The sequence below is a fragment of the Pseudophryne corroboree genome, chromosome 4, assembly GCF_028390025.1.
Source record: "Pseudophryne corroboree isolate aPseCor3 chromosome 4, aPseCor3.hap2, whole genome shotgun sequence".
Classification (NCBI taxonomy): Eukaryota; Metazoa; Chordata; class Amphibia; order Anura; family Myobatrachidae; genus Pseudophryne; species Pseudophryne corroboree.
The window spans coordinates 549,506,259-549,528,277 of record NC_086447.1 but is presented as its reverse complement, the minus strand read 5'-3'; the positions used below and the strand labels follow the sequence as shown (position 1 = coordinate 549,528,277).

Here is a 22,019-nt window from a genome sequence, read left to right as displayed (position 1 = left end):
AATGGGAGATTGCAGCAGATATCTCCCATATCTTATGAGGTACCCCATCCATACATACATACATACATACATACATACATATAAACATACATACATAAATACACACATACATACTGTACATACATACATCAGGTGATTTGAGGGGAAATCCCTCAAATATTCTTTGGTAAACATGCCCCTATGTGATAGGTTAATTATATATAATTGTTAAATGACTGGATCTGTGTCATGTAGCCATTTACTGAAACTGGCCAAATAAACACAAATTCAGTAGTTTGGTGATGAGCATAAACTGAATAAGAGAGTCTAGCAACATTGGTTCCAATACTGTAATAGAAATTTGAATATAAATGGGGTGAAATCCAGACTACTTGTAGTATACTTCGAAACTCACTTGTGCAGGTTGATTTAGAAGAGGTTTCAGCTCCAGACACCTGTACAGGTAAATTTAGATAGCTCCTAACCATTTCCTGCCCTCTTGGGAGACAGAGCATATGGGACCAGATAGAGATGCAGAAGTGTGGTATAAAGAAAACCAGAGCACAATGTCGTTCTACATTTAATAGTCTAAATGGGATGTGCAGGCAATTCTATAGGTTATCTTAAAAGACAAACATATTCAGTGGCGGATTGGGATAGAAAACCAGCCCAGGAAATTTATGGAAGCAGCCCTAATAGGGGTGCGATCTGATGAGTGGGTGGGTTCTGATAAGGGGGCGGGAACCCTCCTCATAAGGCCTAATTGTAAGCAATTGCAGCCTTACATGCACCTTTTGCTGCAGTTGTGTCTGAGACCAGGGGCTGATTGGGAACTAAAAGTGTCCCTGTCAATTTTGTACAAGTGGCCCAATATGGTCAGCACAAGACGTATAACATATACTATACCGTGTAGCCATGGCAGCATCACTGGATGGCAGAGTTGCTGTACTGCAGAGATGGAATAACAAAATGAATGGGGACAATGCAGTAGAGATGTGTAACTCACTCTTGAGCCGCTCTTTTGAGCCGCCTCTACGAAGTGAGCCGGGTGAGCCGTGAGCCGTTTCAAGTGAGCGGCGGTTCACTTCACCTGTCAGCTCCCTCTGTCTGTGACTGTGTGTAACTGTTACTGTAATGAGATCATTGCATTCATGATGACTCATGAGAAGAACAGACTCGCTCCCGGCTCCAGGCAGGAAGTGGAACAGAGCCGGCGCAGTGAGCTGCGGTTCTTCACTGAGTCAGTGACATGTATCATTATACAGTACACTGACTCAGTGAAGAACCGCAGCTCACTGCGCCGGCTCTGTTCCACTTCCTGCCTGGAGCCGGGAGCGAGTCCGTTCTTCTCATGAGTCATGAATGCAATGAGCTCATTACAGTAACAGACACAGGTGAACCGCCGCTCACGTGGAGTCTGTTATTTATTGGTTGGGTCAGGTGACAGGTGTGTAATTATAAATATATGTACAGTATGTGTGCTTTCCTTTTTTTTAAAGACTTAAAGGCTCTTTATTTTCCTCCCCTGGAGAAGAGGGGCAGGGGGTGATAAAGTGGGTGCTGCTGCATTTCACCTTCCTTCCCTGACAGTGACAGCTAAACACCAAGGGGGGGGGGGGGGGGGATGTGACTAAATATAACCACCAGGGAGAACAAAGGCACAAATGGGCAGAGGAGGTGGTGCTGTCACCTGTAATTAGTGAGCCGTGAGCCGTTCAAAAGAACCGGCTCTTTTCCATGAGCTGAACCGTTCAGAGCCGCTCACGGAAAAGAGCCGAGTTGCCCATCTCTACAATGCAGTGTACTGAGTGCAATGGGCTGCCTGTCATGTGGGGGGTGGGGCCACATGGCAACACACAAAACAGGCCCCACAGATACATCAGCCTTCCAGGAATCTTCCTGGTGAGCCCTTGAACATATTACACAGGGAAGTAAATGGTTTTCTAGATGAACTGGATCTATGTTATTATTTTTTATTCTTCTCCTGTCTGCAATAATGAGACATAGTTACTCTTTTATAGAAAAAAACTTGAACTCTGTAAATGAATTGCACACATCCCTTATATAAAGATGTAGTAAACATCAAATTGTTTGCCATGTAATTTTGTTGCACTGTGCTGTCACTAATCACGTGCTATGTTTCTCAAATCATAATACTATTCAAATACCATGCAGTATATTTTTTTGCCACCAGATGGCACTGAGCAATTAAAATAACATATGCCACTATGCTCTCATTCTAATCCTGTCTTACATTAAAGAATTACCAGCATCTGTGGTTTGAGCAGGCGGTAACTGCATACTTGCCTGCTTTTGAAAATTAGCTTCAGAGAGATTATAATTGGTAGTAGAGAGCACCAATCAAATTGCAGGGCGTGTCTAGCTCAGATATGGGTGTATCTATGCTTAAATGCTTGTTGCAAGATATTTCTATATACCATTAGTAACAATATATTTTCAAAAATTTTGCAAGTATTGATACTAACATTGTTGCCTGCAATACTGGATTTTTTGTTTGCTACCATTTGCTGTGATGTTTCTTTTCTTAACACTCAGCACAATATACATGATAAATGTAATACCTATAAAATAAATTCCAAATACAATTTGACCTTGTGTAAAACAAGCATTTCTTGCTGGGTTGACTGAGAATAAGTATGTAATTGGGTGTATTACTGTAGATGTTATTTTATTGTGAACACTTGTAAGTCCTAACTATATTTATTGGCTGTGTTGTTTTCCATACCTTTATAGCATCCTCCAAATCACTAAAGTCAGCAGATATTCTAATTCAACTAAAGATTACTAATAAAAATTCTTACCCTCAGTCACAGCACACTAGCAGTAACAGCAGACACTATGATAAGAAGACACTGTGTGATATTTGCCCCCATGCTCTACTGCTGTCACTCCTGCCAGGAAACCATCAAGGGGCTAACGTGAGAAGTCAGCAGTGACTCCTGAGTAACTACAGCAGTCACAGTGACTGCAGAAAATCACTGTCCTTGTTCAGAAACTCCTTGGTGTCCCCTCAGCAGGCTGAGTTGAGCTGTAGTGAAGAATTTAAATTTGTATTTTTTTTTCCCAATCTGGAGAAACAGGAGACTACACAGTGAAATAGGAGTCTCCTGCAGGATGCGGGTGGGGGGAGGTAACTATGGGTAACTGTCAATCACTTTGTTCAGCCATATTTCTTTTTCATACATTGACAGTTAACTCAATGCAGACCACAGATACAATTGAGTAATTAATTTGAAACTGAAATATATTGTTTAATTATTTTTTTCTCAGCACTATCTGTTATTTAATGTAAACTGTGGTTCTCATTATGGCCAGTCATACATGCAGTTAGCCATGATATTGGGAGTAAAATGTATTAACGGTTTGGTGTTTAACATTAACATTATGCATTAAATAAATCACACTACATAAGATATGCAACAGAATTACATATCCAATTTTACATGTGCTAAATTATAGATATACAGATGGAGCAGCACTCCTCTGAGGCGGCTCCATCGCAAACAAGCACTCCCGGTATGACTAGGTAATCCATCCGCCTAGTCACGCCGGGAGTGCACAGAGATGCTCCCATTCAGAGTGTCTCTGTCCGGGTGCGCAGATGGAGACACTCTCCATTCAAGTGAATGGGGCGCATCTCCGTCGTGGGTGCTCGTACCCAGGTGGACGTGGACGGCGATAGGCGCGCCCTAGTCACAGATGGAGCCATGACTAGCGTGTCTCCATTTGGGCCCTAAGATTAGTCCAGTGCCCACCATCCATCTCACATGATCCACCAAGTGCAATGACGGAACTAGAGGTCTGGCAAACTATCAAGGTGTGCCTCCTATTTGATTTCTATAAACCCTTAGAGCAGAGGTTCTCAAACTCGGTCCTCGGGAGCCCACACAGTGTATGTTTTGCAGGTAACCCAGCAGGTGCACAGGTGGAGCTAATTATTTCACTTGCGATTCTGTGAGGAGACCTGCAAAACATGCACTGTGTGGGCCCCCTAAGACCGAGTTTGAGAACCTCTGCCTTAGAGCTACATGTTTTATCATATCCGACTAATTTCTGAATCATGCATATAGAAAATACAGGAGGCAAGATAGTGTCAAAGCTTTGTAAGTGTAAGCTCCACTTACCCAGCTGCTAGTCATTGTCAGTGGCGGCTGCAGAACACACCACACATACTGTAGCATGAAGGGGGGGAGGGGGTTAAAACATATAGACAAACCTTTAATGTTACATGTAATATGTGTTACATTTGCCTGAACCCTGGGATTGGCAGCATTGTGTTTTACATCTGCAACTGCACTTGAGATGAACCACTCAGCTTAAGTTCCCTTCCTGTATAACCCCACCCCCAGATTCCCATTGGCTAGTTACACAGGAGTCTAGGGTTGGGCTTACACAGGAAGGAAAAGCTGACGGGTGGTGCGTCCCGAGTGCAGCTGTGGATTTAGTCTACAGTATTTAGTGACTGATTTCAGAGTGGGCATCCTTCTCCTTGTGGGCCCCTGGACATTTGCCAGTCTAGCCACCCTGTAGGTATGCCACTGAACAAGTGATGAATCGCAATGTCAGCCTTTGTCAACCAAAAGATAATGCATCCATTTTCTTACACTGAGAAAAGTTATATCCAGCTTTGGGTGGAGTTCTTTAGGCTTACCATAAATGCATAAATGCAGAACTTAAAGATGGAATCTATTTGGACAGGGGTTGCTCTCAATTATGTGGTTAGAATTGTGTCTACAGTCAACACGTTATACAGGTTGAGTATCCCATATCCAAATATTCCGAAATACGGAATATTCCGAAATACAGAATTTTTTGAGTGGGAGTGAGATAGTGAAACCTTTATTTTCTCATGGCTCAATGTACACAAACTTTGTTTAATACACAAAGTTATTAAAATATTGTATTAAATGACCTTCAGGCTGTGTGTATAAGGTGTATATGAAACATAAATACACTCTGTGCTTAGACTTAGGTCCCATCCCCATGATATCTCATTATGGTATGTAATTATTCCAAAATACGGAAAAATCCGATATCCAAAAATACTTCTGGTCCCAAGCATTTTGGATATGGGATACTCAACCTGTATTACAAAATAATAATGTTTTGCCAGGAGTCAGAAGACACTAGAAAGCATAATATCTTATGTGGGTTAGGGCTGCTCTGTTTGCCTGAGGCGTGATTTTATAATACAAATAGTATGTTGTCCATCAAACATACACTGCTGGCAGAGGTGAATAGAGTCTGATTGTGTGGATTGTCTATAGTTAAGAATTATTTAGCACTTATCTTTAATTTATGGAATTACACCCAAAACGACATTCTCTGATTTTGGTAAATTAGCCTTTAACACAGTGGTTCCCAAACTTTCTTGAATCACAGCGCCCTAGAGTATCAGCATTTATTTTTTATGGCACCCCTAGGAGAAAAGTATTTTTATTGATACATTTTGAAAAAAATATAAAATGAAGTAAATTGTGCCTACCTGTCATCATATACCTCCGAACATGACCCATTCTAGGAGAGACAAAATACTTTCTTCTGGGACTTCTCTCTTAATTTATGATTGCCATCACCTGTGTTGAATCACCTTTCTTAGTAATTAACTAGTTCAACACAGGTGATGGCAATCATAAATTAATACCGCGTTCAGATCGCAAAAGTGGGTCTCACCCGGGACTTGCACACGGGTCCTTCCCAGGTGCGACCTGCAAATTGCTGGGTTGGTGATATGCGCGGTGACGTTAATTACTGTCCCAAAGAAACAGATTTTGAGTTTCAATAAGTAATAGTAAAAGTAAAACAAAATACAAAAAGCAATTATTTTTGTTTAAATAAATACTTAAATTTGGGGTGCATAAAAATGAAAAGGATGATCTGGGGTAAATTGAGGCGACTTTAAAAAATAATAAAATGTAATCCCTACAGGCAAACTTTAAAACAACTGTCCCATATATACAGCACCACCATATACAGTACCTTTATTTCAATCTCAAGGCAAGTTAATATAATTGATTTCCAAATTATCAGTAGAAAATTTGAAAAAGTGTGAAGTTCAAATTAGCTTCCATTGATCTTCAACATTTATGCAGCCCTTGATAATTGGTTTGTTGGCAGGAGTTCATATACTGTAATCCACAAGAAAGTACTGTATGCCTATACCTCAAGATAATTAATACTCCTCTTGGGAATTTACAAGTCTACTATATACATTAAATATACTTATTGATTTCTCTTTGAAGGCACTTTCTTATGTTATTCTGCAAAATCTTATTGATAAAGTGTCCCTCTAATGATAAATATGTTGTCTAATATATTGTATACTGTTTCTCTTTAGTAAATGGAACAAAATACATTTTGAGGATTGCGGCAGATCTGTTAAATAATTGCATTGAATCCTATAAAAAAATTACAAATTGAACATTTTTCTATGGTTATGGTCAAGTTTCTCACCGTAGCAGTGGGCTTCATAAATAGAGCTAAGTGAGTTAAATAATTTCAGGAATACTCTAAAGGTTACAAGAATTGCATATATAATGTCATATATAATGTAACATATTTCATCAATATGATGTTCTGTGACAGAATGAGCCGATTATTGATGCTCATATAGGTGTGCTCTATGGTACTCTCTTTCTGTATGGAACTTCTGGTTCTTATTACTCAGGTAAAAAGCCAGAAGGGAGGGTTAGGGTTAGGAGAAGGGCTAGGGTTAGTTTAGTTGAGCACCCCTGTTGGGATTATGATAGTTGGGATGGAGGGGGTCGGCATTCTGACTGCCGGCATCCCGTACCCAACCCACATACACTGGTACACATAAAGATCAAGGGCCTGATTCTGAGCCGCACACAAGGACAAAAGCGGACACATTTAGCAATTTTTATCACACTGCGCAATGCTGCACCATGTATACACCTTAACAGAAGCTCCGTATGAAATCAGCAGGGCAGTTACATTGCCAATGCACGCAAGAGTTCCAGTCTGTATCATTGGTGTGTTGTATGATGAATGGTAGCCTGCTTCTGACAGATGTTTTATACCTAATGATGGGGGTATGACAGCTAATGGAAAAACAGTGGGCTGTGTGAGCATACACATGATGCCATATGGATACTTTCCTTAGCATAAGGTAGTAAAGCCCAAATGTATTAAGCGTTAACAAGAGGCAAATCTGAGACGCATAAGGAGTGATAAATGTCCAGCCAAATCAGCTTTCTTACTACCATGTCACAGGCTGTGTTTGAAATGACTGTTAGGAGCTGCTTGGCTGGTCCTTTATCTCTCCATGCGTTTCAGATTTATCTTTTGTTAACACTTAATACATTTGGGCCTAAATCTGGTCACAGCTAATAACTGCACCTGTGGCCACTTTACATCCAGCTCAGCATCAGGACCCTTGTTACTGAGGGGCAGATGTATTAAGACCGGAGAAGTCATAAAACAGTGATAAAGCAGTGCTAAGTGGAAGGTGATAACGCACCAGCCAATCAGCTCCTAAATGTCAATTTACATATTGGAGCTGATTGGCTGGTGCATTATCACCTTGCACTTATCACTGCTTTATCACTTCTCCAGACTTAATACATCTGCCCCTGAGTATAAGGGTGGATACAGCGCCAGCATCTTGTGGACAGCCAAGTTCACACATCAAGGAGCAAAATACATAAATTACAGTACCATGGGCACCAGCACTGAATAAGCCAACAGACAGGTAGCTCATGCTAGTGTTCTTTATACCAAATTCCTAACAGTGGATTTCCATTGACAATGCCTTTTTATGGTTCTGGCAGGTGGCTAACTGACCACCTGATTGGAAAATACTTTCACTGGCTGTAGGTGTTTCTGTATCTGGAAAATATATTGCCAGTAAACATTGGTTTTATTGGCCCTGATCGCAGCAAACAATTGCTTTTAGAACAAAGAAGTGTTTTAACTAAAGTCACCTGTCTGAACTTTTAATGTCAATATAATTTACAGTAGGTAGTGCATTATCCCATATAAAACGGCAAAGAGAATGTTTATAGATATTTAGGATTACCATATGGTCCATACAAATAGACTTTAATAGAAATAGACCATGAAATAGTAAAGAATAAAGTTAATAGGTCTTCATAAGGGTTCTGTGATCTCTACTCTAAATGATTCTCTATAACTACTGTATGGCTAAATGCTTGTGTCTGCATAGGATTACCTTCCCTCTCTCGTCTGCAATTAATTCAGTCAGTCCAAGACTGCCAGCTACAGTATATGGTGTGAGAAGTGTGGTTCCATTAGTAAATCACTCATTGATACTGTCATGTTTATTTTATAGTGATGGACAAGATAATGAGCTACCAGTGTCTATCATTACCACACTGTATTTTACAAATAAAATGTGCCAAAAACAATAGGAGAAATGGACAGAACTGTAAACTCATTTTCCAGGGCGATTTATGAGGTTTTTAACACACTTTGGTATTATCCAGTGACAGACAGAGATGACACATGTTAGTTGCGCTCAGCTCACACTCACCAAATGCACAGAATACCGATGCTACTCCTTCCACAATCACAAATGTTTTAAGAGGTCCAAGAACCTTTTATTTTTACAATTATAACCCAAACTCCATTCTGCAACAGGTTGTGATAAAATGACAATCCTTTTTCATATTGCCGGGCAGGAGTTATTTATATATATTCAGGCTCCTTCAGAGGTGACTAAAAACGAATGGTTGTGTAATGAATTTGGGCCTTTCACCAAGGCAGCTGCCTCCTCAATACCTAAGATCTATCCCTATGATCCTAAGAGGACCGTGTTCTCTTACTCAGAAAAAGAGAAAGCCGCTGGATATATAGACTAGATACAATTGCACCGAAGGGAATGAATGAAAATAACCCAATGTCTATTTTCTTGAAATGATCTTCATTTGATTGGTGATAACATAATATGACAATTGATACCCACTGCTTGGGATCGGTACATTTGAGACTACTTTTGGTGTTTTCTGTTATGAAAGTCTATTCACAATCTTATTTTTGATTCTTTATTGTTCTCACTTTGTTTACTATTACTAGTCAAAAGTTGTAACATTTGGGATATAATTTTCCTGTGTATAGTCCCTAATTAGTGACCACACTGGCCTCTGTTATACCTTGATATACTTACCTTCTTAAGTATACTAATTTGTACACCTAATGTCTATTTAGGCATAATGGTATACAATACTAGCAATTAGCATGTTATTACATTGCACTGAATCGCATTTCCCGTTAGTGGAACGCATGAATAAATCGGACCCGGACGCGGTGGTCAGATTTGCCATCACCGCCTGGACCGACATGCACCAAGCCCATGTGACTCTCATTAGTTACTCCACTATCTGCATAAAGGATCTTGCCTCTAGCTTCTGCAGATGATTAGTACACAGTGCACTTCCGGTATTTTCGGTCCAAGGTGTGCTTGGTCTAAGTTCCCACGCTCTCCATTACATAGTAATGCTATGGACGTGGCTCTCTTCCGGTTACTCCGGAAATGACGCGTGCATTCCAACTGTGCGTTCCACCGCGCTTCCCGCTCGGGAGGGGGCGTGACTGGTGCTTGAACACTCTGGATTCAGGTATTTAACAGGGGCCGGTGAGGCGATATCTCTAGCTCCAGGTGCCTATATTGTTAACTTCCGCTGTTATGCTGTCTGTTTGACCACGTTGTAAACTCCTTGAAAAAGGTCCAGGTGTGGACCGAAACGTTGGAGGAACTGGAATTCGCTCTGGAACTGTGAGACTGTCTTTTACATTAAATATTACCTTTTTGACTGAATAAATGAGAATTTTGGAGAGTGCTATCTTTTCCACAATAGTGGAGAAATCTGTATTGTACTATGGGTCCCACCGCTATGAGTGGGTTGGACTCTGATTGGCACCCCAATTGTTGGCTGAGCTGTGTGAGAGTGCAGGGACTCCTACCTATATATATATATATATATATATATATATATATCTTCTACATTGCCATTGCATTGGCTGCAGCACTGCAAAGATACCTTTATGTGAAAATTGAAACCACTCTTAAGCTGAATACACACTAGATGATATGTCATCTGATCCGGCGGATCGTACCGACATATCGGGCACATTGTCTAGTGTGTATCTGCTATGTCACTGACAATGCGCGCTCCCGCACATCTCAGCGACATCCTCCATCTGCCCTACATGCAGGGCCAATGGAAGACATCGCTAATGAGAGCCATGCTGCCAGCATCGCCAAGTGTGTATGCACTTTGCTGATGCCAGCTCCCCTGTCAGTTCCCGTTGCTGCTGATGCCACTGGGTACATACATTTCATAGAGTGTAACCAGCTTTACTATGGGTATGGGTACACTTGAAATAATTTCTTCCATGTACACCAAAGATACCTTTATACACCAGCCGATTCCTTTATCAGAGTGATTGGGGTATACTATATTACTTGACGTACAGCAGCGAATGTAATGTAGATGATATATATACAAACTGTGAATTTATTATGAAAACGTACAATGGTATTAAAACCATAAAAGCAAAAAAGTATAAAAACTGGGCCTAGGTGGCACCGATACATCTGGCAGGAGGTGACCCAAGGCTGTTGACAGTAGCCATGGAACAATAATTTTAAACCCGGGCTAAGAAACTGTGAATGGTCTAGTAATTGAATGTGACTCCTTCCAGAATGCCGTGAACCACCTCAGGATGACGTGTGTCAAGACTTTTTCAAGGTATTTCATTTAATTTTATTATTTCATCTATGGATTCCATCTAGGGATAGCTCCCATTTCAGTTCAATATTTACTCTTCAGATAAACACCTTAGAAAAATTGTAAAACTTGACATTTTAGAAATGCACTACACATTGTGGGCTCCACTGCTCTTCCACTTTTGTTTCCCTTATGTGATGATGATTTACGTTCAGAGGACTTCTGTGTAAAAGAAGGGGGAGAAAGAAAAGTATCCAGGCGAACTGACATACACCATCCATGGAACGTACAGTCTAAGTATATTAATGGCCATTTTTTTATTATATCCCTTTAACTAGAAGGAAAGATTTAAGAGAATAATCCTTTTATCTAAACCATCCCAATCCTATATCTTACATCCTTTAAAGACCACCCATGTCTTCCTCCTTCAGAGGTGCATCTAGCTTAAAGCTAGTGTCATGAGGGCTTACAGTAGGACTCCATAGGAACAATGTTTTAATATTCTCTCTTTTAGCATGGAGAAAATACTGTTGTCAGTAGAAATATGAAATCCCTGTCACTTGAACACTAATATGAAGACAAGGGTACAGATGCAGTGGTGATCACAAGTTGTCCATAATTGCTCCCGTAACGTGTATATTCACCCATATGCCTTATTGTATGCATACAGATGTATCCTCATACAACTATCCTTTCTGTGCCATATGGTGTGAGATGCCTGGCACCACTCAGATGCTCTACCACATGCAGCAATTCCTGTGCTTGGGTACTTTTACAGACTTTTGCATCTTAATTCGCTAATAGTGCTCTGAGTACTTAGTATTAGTATTTTATTTTATTTTTGCAAAGGAATTGTTAAATTTTTTAGCTAATTAAGAAAATTGCATGGGAGCTTTTTAGCTCAAATTGAGGATAGGTGTGTGCTGACACATCTTTATCTGCGGCTGGACCACCCCATCCTTCCTATTCTCTTTATCTATTTCAGCGCGCACTTGCTCCATGCTATCCTTGGTGCAAAAGATACTTCTGAATACCGGAGTCTATAACTCTGCATAACCTGCAATTCCATTGGCACGCCTTCATTAAGATTATCCTACATTCAATTGCCCAATTACCACTCAGTTACACCCATTCAGTCGCTAGTGTCAATGGCAATGAATTGCATATGACTTTACATTACTTATAGCTGCATGTGCTCAGCTACATAGATGAGCTGTGTGATAACACTCCATCCACATCTGCAAAACTGCCTAGCGTGCAACTCTGCAACAGCCTCAAGTTCTACAAATACTGGAAGCAACCATTTGCTAATGCTGCTACTGATTTTGTAACCTTCTTATCCCTAAAACATGTCAACATAAGTATTACCAACATTATGGAAACTGCTCATTTAGGTCAAGTGATGCAATTATCATACAAACACATCATATTGGCCCTGCTCCCTCTATACAGCCGAGCAATTACCACCATTATTCTTCCTATCCTGCCCACTTCACTAGGGCGGGATGCGGTAGAAACACCCACTCTTTCAGTGCAGGGGACTACTCGAAAAATCATGAGTCACAGTGTCCTGCAGACATTGTAATATACTAACATAGAAATAAGTTGTTTTATTAACGTAAATGTATTAACTATGGGGGTCATTCCGAGTTGTTCGCTCGTTGCCGATTTTCGCAACGGAGCGATTAAGGCAAAAATGCGCATGCGCATGGTACGCAGTGCGCATGCGCTAAGTATTTTAGCACAAAACTTAGATTTACTCACGTCCGAACGAAGAATTTTCATCGTTGATGTGATCGGAGTGTGATTGACAGGAAGTGGGTGTTTCTGGGCGGAAACTGACCGTTTTCTGGGAGTGTGCGGAAAAACGCAGGCGTGCCAGGATAAAACGCGGGAGTGTCTGGAGAAACGGGGGAGTGGCTGGCCGAACGCATGGCGTGTTTGTGATGTCAAACCAGGAACGAAATGGGCTGAGCTGATCGCAGTGTAGGAGTAAGTCTCGATTTACTCAGAAACTGCTAACAATTTTCTATTCGCAATTCCGCTAATCTTGCGTTCGCTATTCTGCTAAGCTAAGATACACTCCCAGAGGGCGGCGGCCTAGCGTGTGCAATGATGCGAACAACTCGGAATGACTCCCTATGATCTAGAACGTACTACTATTAGTAATTTTCTGTTCTCTCTATTAAAATGGAGAGGGGAGTAAATAGCTAGTGTACTATGTTACGATGTCCAAGCAACAAAGGTGCAAAAATCTTTTGCCACTGTTTTTAAAAGCTTTATTCAACGTATTTTCTTATAGACAGTTGTCTGCTAATTGATACAGTAAAAATTGTTTGATAATACTTTAGAGAATAAAGGCACATTAATTATCCATGACTTTTACATATCAGGAAAAACAGTACTGTATTACACTCTACTTTCCCATCTCAAATATCAACACATTAATCAGTAGTTTAAGTGACATAAGTTATATTTATAACATGTCTCATTTCTAACACCAAAATATATCTAGCAAGTTTTTATATACTTTTAATTTTACAAAATAAAGCTCATGAAATAGGTTTCTAGAAGAAAAGAAACATGATGTTTTGTTTCTAAAATGATTTAAAAAAATTCTACAATGAATCAGCCACTGCATTGGAGAACATATAAAACAATAGATAGAACATATAATATAACTGTTGCCTGTAAGTCATAGTCAGTATAATTTTACTGCTCTGGTGAATTTATCACCAAGGTAAAATAAGCATACTGTATATACTGTATATGTTCAAGTTCTAAGTTTAAAACTTGAATTTACTGTATCTACAAATGGATATTGTTGGAGGTCAGCACAGTACAAGTGTACAAAGCTAGACAATAAAAATACATTTAAAAAAATTAACTATAGAGTGTACAAGCTGACTATTAACCAAGCTATTACCCTATCACTATGCTACCCATTCATAAAATACAGTATACTCCTGTGGATTGAACACATGGGAGTAAATATAACGTGTTCAATATGCATGATTAAAATCTGGTAAGTGTGCTTGACTGCTGATAGTAAGTACTGTAAATGGAACTGACTGCTTTATGTTATTCTCCATTGGCTGTATTGTTCATGTGTGTTATTGCATAGTACAATATAATTTAGGAGTGCTCATGAAGTACATGGTATAGATGTGTCCGCAATACGCCAAGCAGCAGGAAATGCCTGGCATAAGTGAACTGACAGGTCCTGTACAACTCCCTTAGCATCTTTTTTTTGCCAAAATGTGTCTGAATTCACACCGCTACGTGAAAAAGACACACAAGCAGACTCTGCTGATTAGAATGATATATGGCATGTATATATTCATTTTAATCATCAAAAGCGAATAAGATGCATTTTAATGGACAAAATGCACGAAAAGACTATTGGCGCTACTGAGTCACGCCACGGAATGGCGTGACTAGAAGGCTGTTTAATGTGCCAGGAGGCTAGATGTAAGTGAACATATCTGTGCACCTATGCTGCAAGGAGGCTTAAAGAACAGGCATTGAATAAAAGTAAAGACAATACACTGTTTTTCATAAAACATACAGTATGAAATATCAGTAGACACAGCAAACCACACAAGAAAGTAGTCAGAATGAAACACCACAATCAGTCAGATTCTAAGATAAACATCATGCATTATAGTAGTATAGTTCCTACTTGTTGCAGAAGAGGGCGTGCTGCAACTCAGCAGCCAGTCCGCAGTATTTAAAACAGTCATATTTTCGCCTGAGAATTGGAATGTAACACATTTATTGGTTTAATTATTGCTACTTCCATTTTACACATAAGCGATTTGTGTTTGTAAATGTATTCTATTGACACTAATGTGTGCTGTAACTAACGTGATTTGGAAAAAGAACTATTATTATTATTATTATTATTATTATTAATTACATGCCTATTCTTCTATTTTGGGGAGTTCTCCCAGATCATTCCTGTAGCAGAAGTCCACACTTCTGCTTGATAAGTAAATCACAGCAAACTATGCAAACATAAACCTGAACCCCACTGCGCAATGACATGACTTGCAGCATTGGCCAGTGAGGGATGGGAACATAGAGCTGTGAAACACACGACTGTGTCCCCTGCACTTGCAATCTGGACCTACTTCCGCCATAGAAAGGTCACAAAGATTGATGCACTGTATGAAGTATTATTGCTGTTATTATATTAAATTGTCAAAATAGCTGCAATAGAATATAATTTTACATGTTACTAACCACATTCAATATATTGTGAATTTAAGTGAACTGACAAGCGACTGACTAATACCCCTTTCAGACATCCTCCAAAATCCCGGGATTTTGCACATGAACACGCATAAACCTGGGATTTTGGTATGTCTGAAAGGCACCAACTCGCCGACACTGCAATTGACCAGGGTTTTTCCCGGGACTTACATACTGGGTAGACAATCCGGCTTAGGTCTGAATGGTGCAACCCATGAATTTACTCCCGGGTCGCACCTAGATGCCTCTGATTGGCGTTATGAACTGCTTGGAAGGGGCGGGGCTGCCTGGAAGGGATAGGGGTGCATGGAGGGGTCGTGCGCCAACTACTTTAGTCCGTGCTGCAGTGAGTAGTAGAAGCAGCCAGTCCAGCCAAGCAACAGAGAGGCGGCCTGTTGTGGTGAGTTCTGGTGGCTGGTGTGTGACGTGTGTGTGTGTGTGTGTGTGTGTGTGTGTGTGTTTGTGTGTATGAGTATGGCATGTGTGAGTGTGTGTATGAGTTTGGCATGTGTGTGTGTGTATATAACATGTATGTGTATGCTTGCATGTGACATGTGTAAGTGTAACGTGTCTTTGTGTGTGTCCTGGCTTGTAGAATGTCAGGGCAGACCAGGTTTGTAGAATGCCAGGGCAGACCAGGCTTATGTCTGAAAGGGGTCGACCCGAAAATTTCCCAGGTCTCAGGTATACTGTGAAAGTGAGTCTCAAGAAAAAAACAAGGATTTTTCAGAGGTGAAAAACCTGGGTCTGAGCAGGGAAATTCCCAGGTCGTATGTCTGAAAGAGGTATAACTAAAGATACGTAGAAAAATAGAAAGTATAGTAGTAATTCAGCTCTAAGGGATCTATTAATTTGAGGTCCACGATGCATGACTAATGCCATTTTTGTTTGGTATAGTCAACACCACAGAGTGTAATTTTCTAAAATGAAGTGTGAAATTTAGTACTAGGTTATCAATTAGTGAGTATACTCATTTAAAAAACAACATACCTTTGCTACCATGACACCTGTTACTGTTGGACCCATGTCTTCTTTTGAGTGTACAGTATAATTATATAGTAATGTACAGATGGAGCCAGGCTCATCTGATGCGACTCCATCACAAATGTGCACTCCTGGTGTGACTAGGCGATCCGGCATCTAGCCACACTACGAGAGTGCACAGAGACGCTCCCATTGCAGTGAATGGACACGCGTGCGCATCTCACACGCACGCTCGTCCAAGACGCGGAGATAGGCGCGCTCGGCACAGATGGAGCAACGATTAGCGTCGCTCCATCAGTATATAGTACTCTACAGGCTGCACGTCAGTGAACAAACTTTGCTATGTAAATTTGTTGTACTGTAGATGATTGCCTGATGTGAATGATCACTACCCTATTAGTTATAACCTACCCAGCGAATGACACCTACCTCCTGTACCATTTGTTGTGATGGAGCTGCTGCTAATATTTGACTTATCCAGCTTGGAGGCCGCAGATGCATCTCCACTTCCAACACGATTATGCGGACTTGCTAGGTCCTGCATTTCCATAGACCTATTAGGGAACATATAAATATTAACGGTTACAATGTGGATATTAGAAGACACAAGTTCTCCACCGTAGATGGTATTTCAAAAGTGTTAATAAAAAAAAGAAAAAGCATTATCTATCTATCTATCTATCTATCTATCTATCTATCTATCTATCTATCTATCTATCTATCTATCTATCTATCTATCTATCGTGGCCATAATTAGACTTCCTCTATTCAGAGCCATATGTAGCTTGATCTCACAACCAGAATGTTACCAACTTTGGTAGAGAGACTAATTAGGACAGGGGAAGCAGAATACAACTCTCCTATCATAAAAACAGCATGAATAAGTCCACTTTGTGGCTTCTACTGTCATCTGTTTGCCTAACGGCAGTGAACAGCTGAGAAAGTTTCAGTTGGATAATTCTACAACAATTTACTGAGTACACCAGCTAAAAGCAAGAAGACTGAGATTACTTACTACAACGTGGGTAGTAATAATAAAATTAATAATAATTTTATTTATATACCGCTCTTTCTCCAATAGGACTCAAGGTGCTTAACAGATACATAGCATAATATAGTACAGAAAATAATGAAGTACATTTTCATAAAATACAGAAGCATGAAGATACTAAAAGGGACATTATGGAAATGCTTGAGTAAACAGGAAAGTCTTGAGTCTACTTTTGAAGGATTCTATAGTTGGGGCCTCTCGCACTGTGCAGGGAAGTAAGTTCCATAGAGTCGGAGCCGCATGACTAAAAGCTCGACCTCCAGATGAATTACGGTAGATTCTAGGTACTGCTAAAAGTCCATCTACAGATCGCAGTAATCGAGTGGAGCATTATGGGTAGATGAGTGAAGAAGATGAACTTGGCTTAGCAGCTATGACTGAGCATCAAAGGGACAGCAACTAACACATGGGTTAAAGATAGTGTGCAATCTGAATTGTGGTGAATACCCTGATATTGTCCCATTTATACTATTGTAGTGTGTGATTTATTTAACCCCTAAAATCAGGCCGACAAGCTGTCAATAGAAAAATAACTAAACATTATCTCAATGCCATCACACTTTGTATATGAAGTGTGGCTATTAAATAATGAGACTGATGCTATAATGTACATTTAATTATACAGGTTGAGTATCCCATATCCAAATATTCCAAAATACGGAATATTCCGAAATACGGACTTTTTTGAGTGAGAGTGAAATAGTGAAACCTTTGTTTTTTGATGGCTCAATGTACACACACTTAGTTTAATACACAAAGTTATTAAAAATATTGTATTAAATGACCTTCAGGCTGTGTGTATAAGGTGTATATGAAACATAAATGAATTGTGTGAATGTAGACACACTTTGTTTAATGTACAAAGTGATAAAAAATATTGGATAAAATGGCCTTCAGGCTGTGTGTATAAGGTGTATATGTAACATAAATGTATTCTGTGCTTAGACTCATCACCATGACATCTCATTATGTTATGCAATTATTCCAAAATACGGAAAAATCCCATATCCAAAATACCTCTGGTCCCAAGCATTTTGGATAAGGGATACTCAACCTGTATTAAGTACATTTTAACTCCATTCCCTTCTATGTACTTCCTTTCTGCATCCATACACGGCTGCATTCTTATTTTCCATTGGTCAAAGCCATGCTGTAGCTCATTATCTGACAGCTGTCCCAACAGCTCTATCATTTTCTTCATTACTGCAGTAACTAATACAAAATGTCTTCCCTTGAGTACAAATTTAACTATAGGGAAAAGAAAAAAGTCACACGGTGCTACAGTAGGTCTGGCGAATATGGAGAGTGTTCTAGCACTGCAATCTGTTTCTCGGCCATAAACTGCTTCACAGGGACAGTGTGGGCTGGTGCTTTGTTCTGCTGGAGGATGTTTCCACAGCTCTGGCCTCTTTCTTCTAATTCCAGCAAAGTTTCTAGAACATTTTTGTAGTAATGTTGATTTACTGTTGCGCCTTCTGGTACCCAGTCTGACAAAATAATATATTTGATATCAAAGAAAAAAATTAACATGACTTTGAATTTGGATTTGCATTGACGTGCTGGCTTCATTCTTGATGATTATTGTGTTATCCAATGCATGGACTTGCGTTTTGCCTCAGGATCGTAGTGGAAAATCCATTTTTCATCACAGGTAATAACTTTATCTAAAATATGTGAATTCACTTGAATTTGTTCCAAAAGATCTGTATAAATTTGCTTTTGATTTTTTTTATGCTCGGCAGTGAGAAGCTTTGGAACCATCTTAGCACAAACTTTTGTCATGTTAAGATCTTGATGCAAAACTTGCCTAACAGTTTCTTTGTCGATATTTACCATTTCTGCTGTCATTCGGGTGCTGAGTCAATAGATAATTCAAACAATTTTCTACATTTTTCTTCAAAATGTTTATTTATTTTTTATGTGCAGCTTCAACGTGCTCGACAGTCACTAAATCTTTTGCGCCACTCAAACACACTTGCACGTGTTGTACAATCTGCACCATAAACAGTGGCATACCAATAAGCCCCTGCAGGGGTCCCATGTCGCCTGCCCCCATTGAAAACGGGAGGTGCGACCGGACCACAGACATGCAGTGGTGGCAGATGGATTGGGGGTCAATCCCCTGACAATGAGCAGAACCACTGACAACAAGCAGGACAGGCGAGATGGGACTGCAGACCTCCAGCGGCAGCTGGGGAATCCCCTGAATCTCCGGAAACTTTTTGGGCATGAGGGGGTGCCTAATTTATAGTTATGCCACTGCTCATAAGCCTTGATTAGCATCCAAAAAGATTTGCTGGGTGTTTTGTTTCTATTTTTAAAAAAAATTTAAGTTAACACGTTGCTCTACTTTTAAACTAAGTATTTTTACGACACACAGGAAAAACATAACGGCCGGGATGTAATTAAGTCAGAGTTTGGCGGCCGTGTGGGATGCTGGCCGAACTCAGATGGATTTTTAAAGGGACAATCCTGTAACATTTCTTGGCTATCCACAATATATCTCACTTTCTGTTTCACAGTCATGAGAATTTGGAAGACTGAATCTATACCGTGAAGCACATATGAATCCCTTATACCTTTGACAGGAGAGAATAAAAAATGTCCTGCCCTTTCAATGAAATAATTGAAGATATAGGGGGTCATTCCGAGTTGTTCGCTCGTTGCGCTTAGTTATTTAACACAAAACGTAGCTGTTTTGCTGTGGCTTCTGCGGCGGTGTTCGGTAAATGATTGACAGGAAAGGGGCATTTCTGGGCGGCAACTCAGCGTTTTCCCGGCGTTTGCAAAAAAACGCAGGCGTGCAAGGGAAAAACGCGGGAGTGTCTGGAGAAACGGGGGAGTGGCTGGCCGAACGCAGGGCGTGTTTGTGACGTCAAACCAGGAACTAAACGGACTGAGCTGATCACAATTCGTGAGTAGGTCCGGACTCAGAAACTGCAAAGAATTATTTAGTAGCAATTCTGCTACTCTTTCGTTCGCAATTCTGTTATGCTAAGATACACTCCCAGAGGGCGGCGGCCTAGCGTGTGCAATGCTGCTAAAAGCAGCTAGCGAGCGAACAACTCGGAATGAGGGCCATAACCCAATATTTTCTGAAAAATACACACATGTTATAGAAAATACTGGGTTATGGGCCTAATTCAGCATGTATCGCTATTGAGAGAAATTGCAGTTGTCTGCGAGTAGAAAGGCGCCATCCTGACGGGAAGAAAAAACTCCCCGTGCAAAATTGCGAATGCATTGCAGATCGCTATCCACTCGCAAATGCATACGCAATTTATGGAACATAAAAGAAACTTTGCCGTCAATTTCAGTAGGTCTGAGGCTGCCACTAATCTGCGACTGAGATGGCCTGTAAGTGGTCTGCGTTGACGTCAGACACCCTCCCCAAAAACATCTGGGCACACCTGTGTTTTTCTGACACACCAGAAAACGGCAGGTTTCTGCCCAGAAAATAGGATTTTAATTACCTACCGGTAAATCCTTTTCTCGCAGTCCGTAGAGGATGCTGGGGTCCACATTAGTACCATGGGGTATAGACGGGTCCACCAGGAGCCATTGGCACTTTAAGAGTTTGAGAGTGTGGGCTGGCTCCTCGCTCTATGCCCTCCAACCAGACTCAGTCTAGAAACTGTGCCCGAGGAGACAGACAACTAGTCCGAGATTCACACCAGCTCACACAAACAAGGCAAACCAAGCTAACTAGCTTGAAACTTAGCAACAGCTGAAAAACATTACTTAACCAAGTAACAACGCAGTACAAAACTAAAAACAAAGCCGTACTGAATCAAGTAAACACTGCAGGATAATGAAGCGCATCCTCTATGGACTACGAGAAAAGGATTTACCGGTAGGTAATTAAAATTATATTTTCTCTTACGTCCTAGAGCAGACATTTTAAACCTTTTACAACTCACGGCACACTGAACAACTGAACAAGATTTAAATATTGCCAAGGCACATTCAAACAGAATGGTGATGCATGGTGCAGTTGCATGTCCTAGGATGTTTCTCCATAGGTAACACCTGAGCCACATGTGAGAAAGCCAGAAGAGCCCAACACTGCCCGGGCCCAAAATTAGAACTGGCTCTGCAACCACTAAACCCACCAGTATTGATCGTTTCAGGGCCTCAGTAGCGGCAAGACAGTGACTGGCCTGGCTCTACTTCTATAGCGGCACACCAGGAGACTGCTCAGGGCACACTAGTGTGCCACGGCACAGTGGTTGAAAAACACTGTCCTAGAGGATGCTGGGGTCCACATTAGTACCATGGGGAGGTACCAAAGCTTCCAGAGCAGGAGGGAGAGCTCGAAGGCTCCTGCAGAACTGATTGACCAGACTTTAGGTCCTCAGAGGCCAATGTATCGAACCTGTAGAACCCAGCAAACGTGTTTGACCCTGACCAAGCAGCCGCTCGGCAAAGCCGTAAAGCCAGGACACCCTGGGCAGCTGCCCAGGAAGAACCCACCTTACGAGTAGAGTGGGCCTTAACAGATTTTGGACACAGCACTCCTGCCGTAGAATAAACATACTGGATAGTGAACCTGATCCAGCGATAAATCGTCTGCCTAGAAGCAGGACCCCCAAGTTTCTTGGGATAATACAGGACAAACAGAGAGTACGATTTTCTGTGACGAGCTGTCCTCATCACATAGATTTTCAAAGCCCTCACAACAACCAAGGACTTATATGTAATTGAGGAGTCAGTAGCCACTGGCACCACAATAGGTTGGTTGATATGAAAAGCTGACATAACCTTTGGAAGAAACTGCTGACGCATCCTGAGATCAGCTCTATCTTCATGGAAGATCAAGTAGGGGCTCTTACATGACAAAGCCCCCAACTCCGACACACATCTAGCAGAAGCTAAGGCCAACAAAGTGATAGCATTCCATATGAGAAACTTGACCTCGAACCAAGCCGATTGGAGGAACTGCAACACCACGTTAAGATCCCGGGGTGCCGTAGGTGGCACAAAGGGAGGCTGGATGTGCAGAACCCCTTTCAAGAAAGTCT

General features: G+C 40.8%; 1 protein-coding gene across 1 annotated transcript in view; it reads right to left on the bottom strand.

Moving 5' to 3' along the window:
• The window catches only part of EYA4 (EYA transcriptional coactivator and phosphatase 4), a 470,455-nt gene that overhangs the window by 126,716 nt on the left and 321,720 nt on the right, over nt 1-22,019 (bottom strand). Inside the window, exons 4-5 of the mRNA XM_063917364.1 lie at nt 16,377-16,501; nt 14,392-14,460 (exon numbers count right to left, since the gene is read on the bottom strand). Of these exons, the coding sequence (XP_063773434.1) occupies nt 14,392-14,460; nt 16,377-16,501 (194 nt within the window). The remainder of the gene's footprint in view (nt 1-14,391; nt 14,461-16,376; nt 16,502-22,019) is intronic.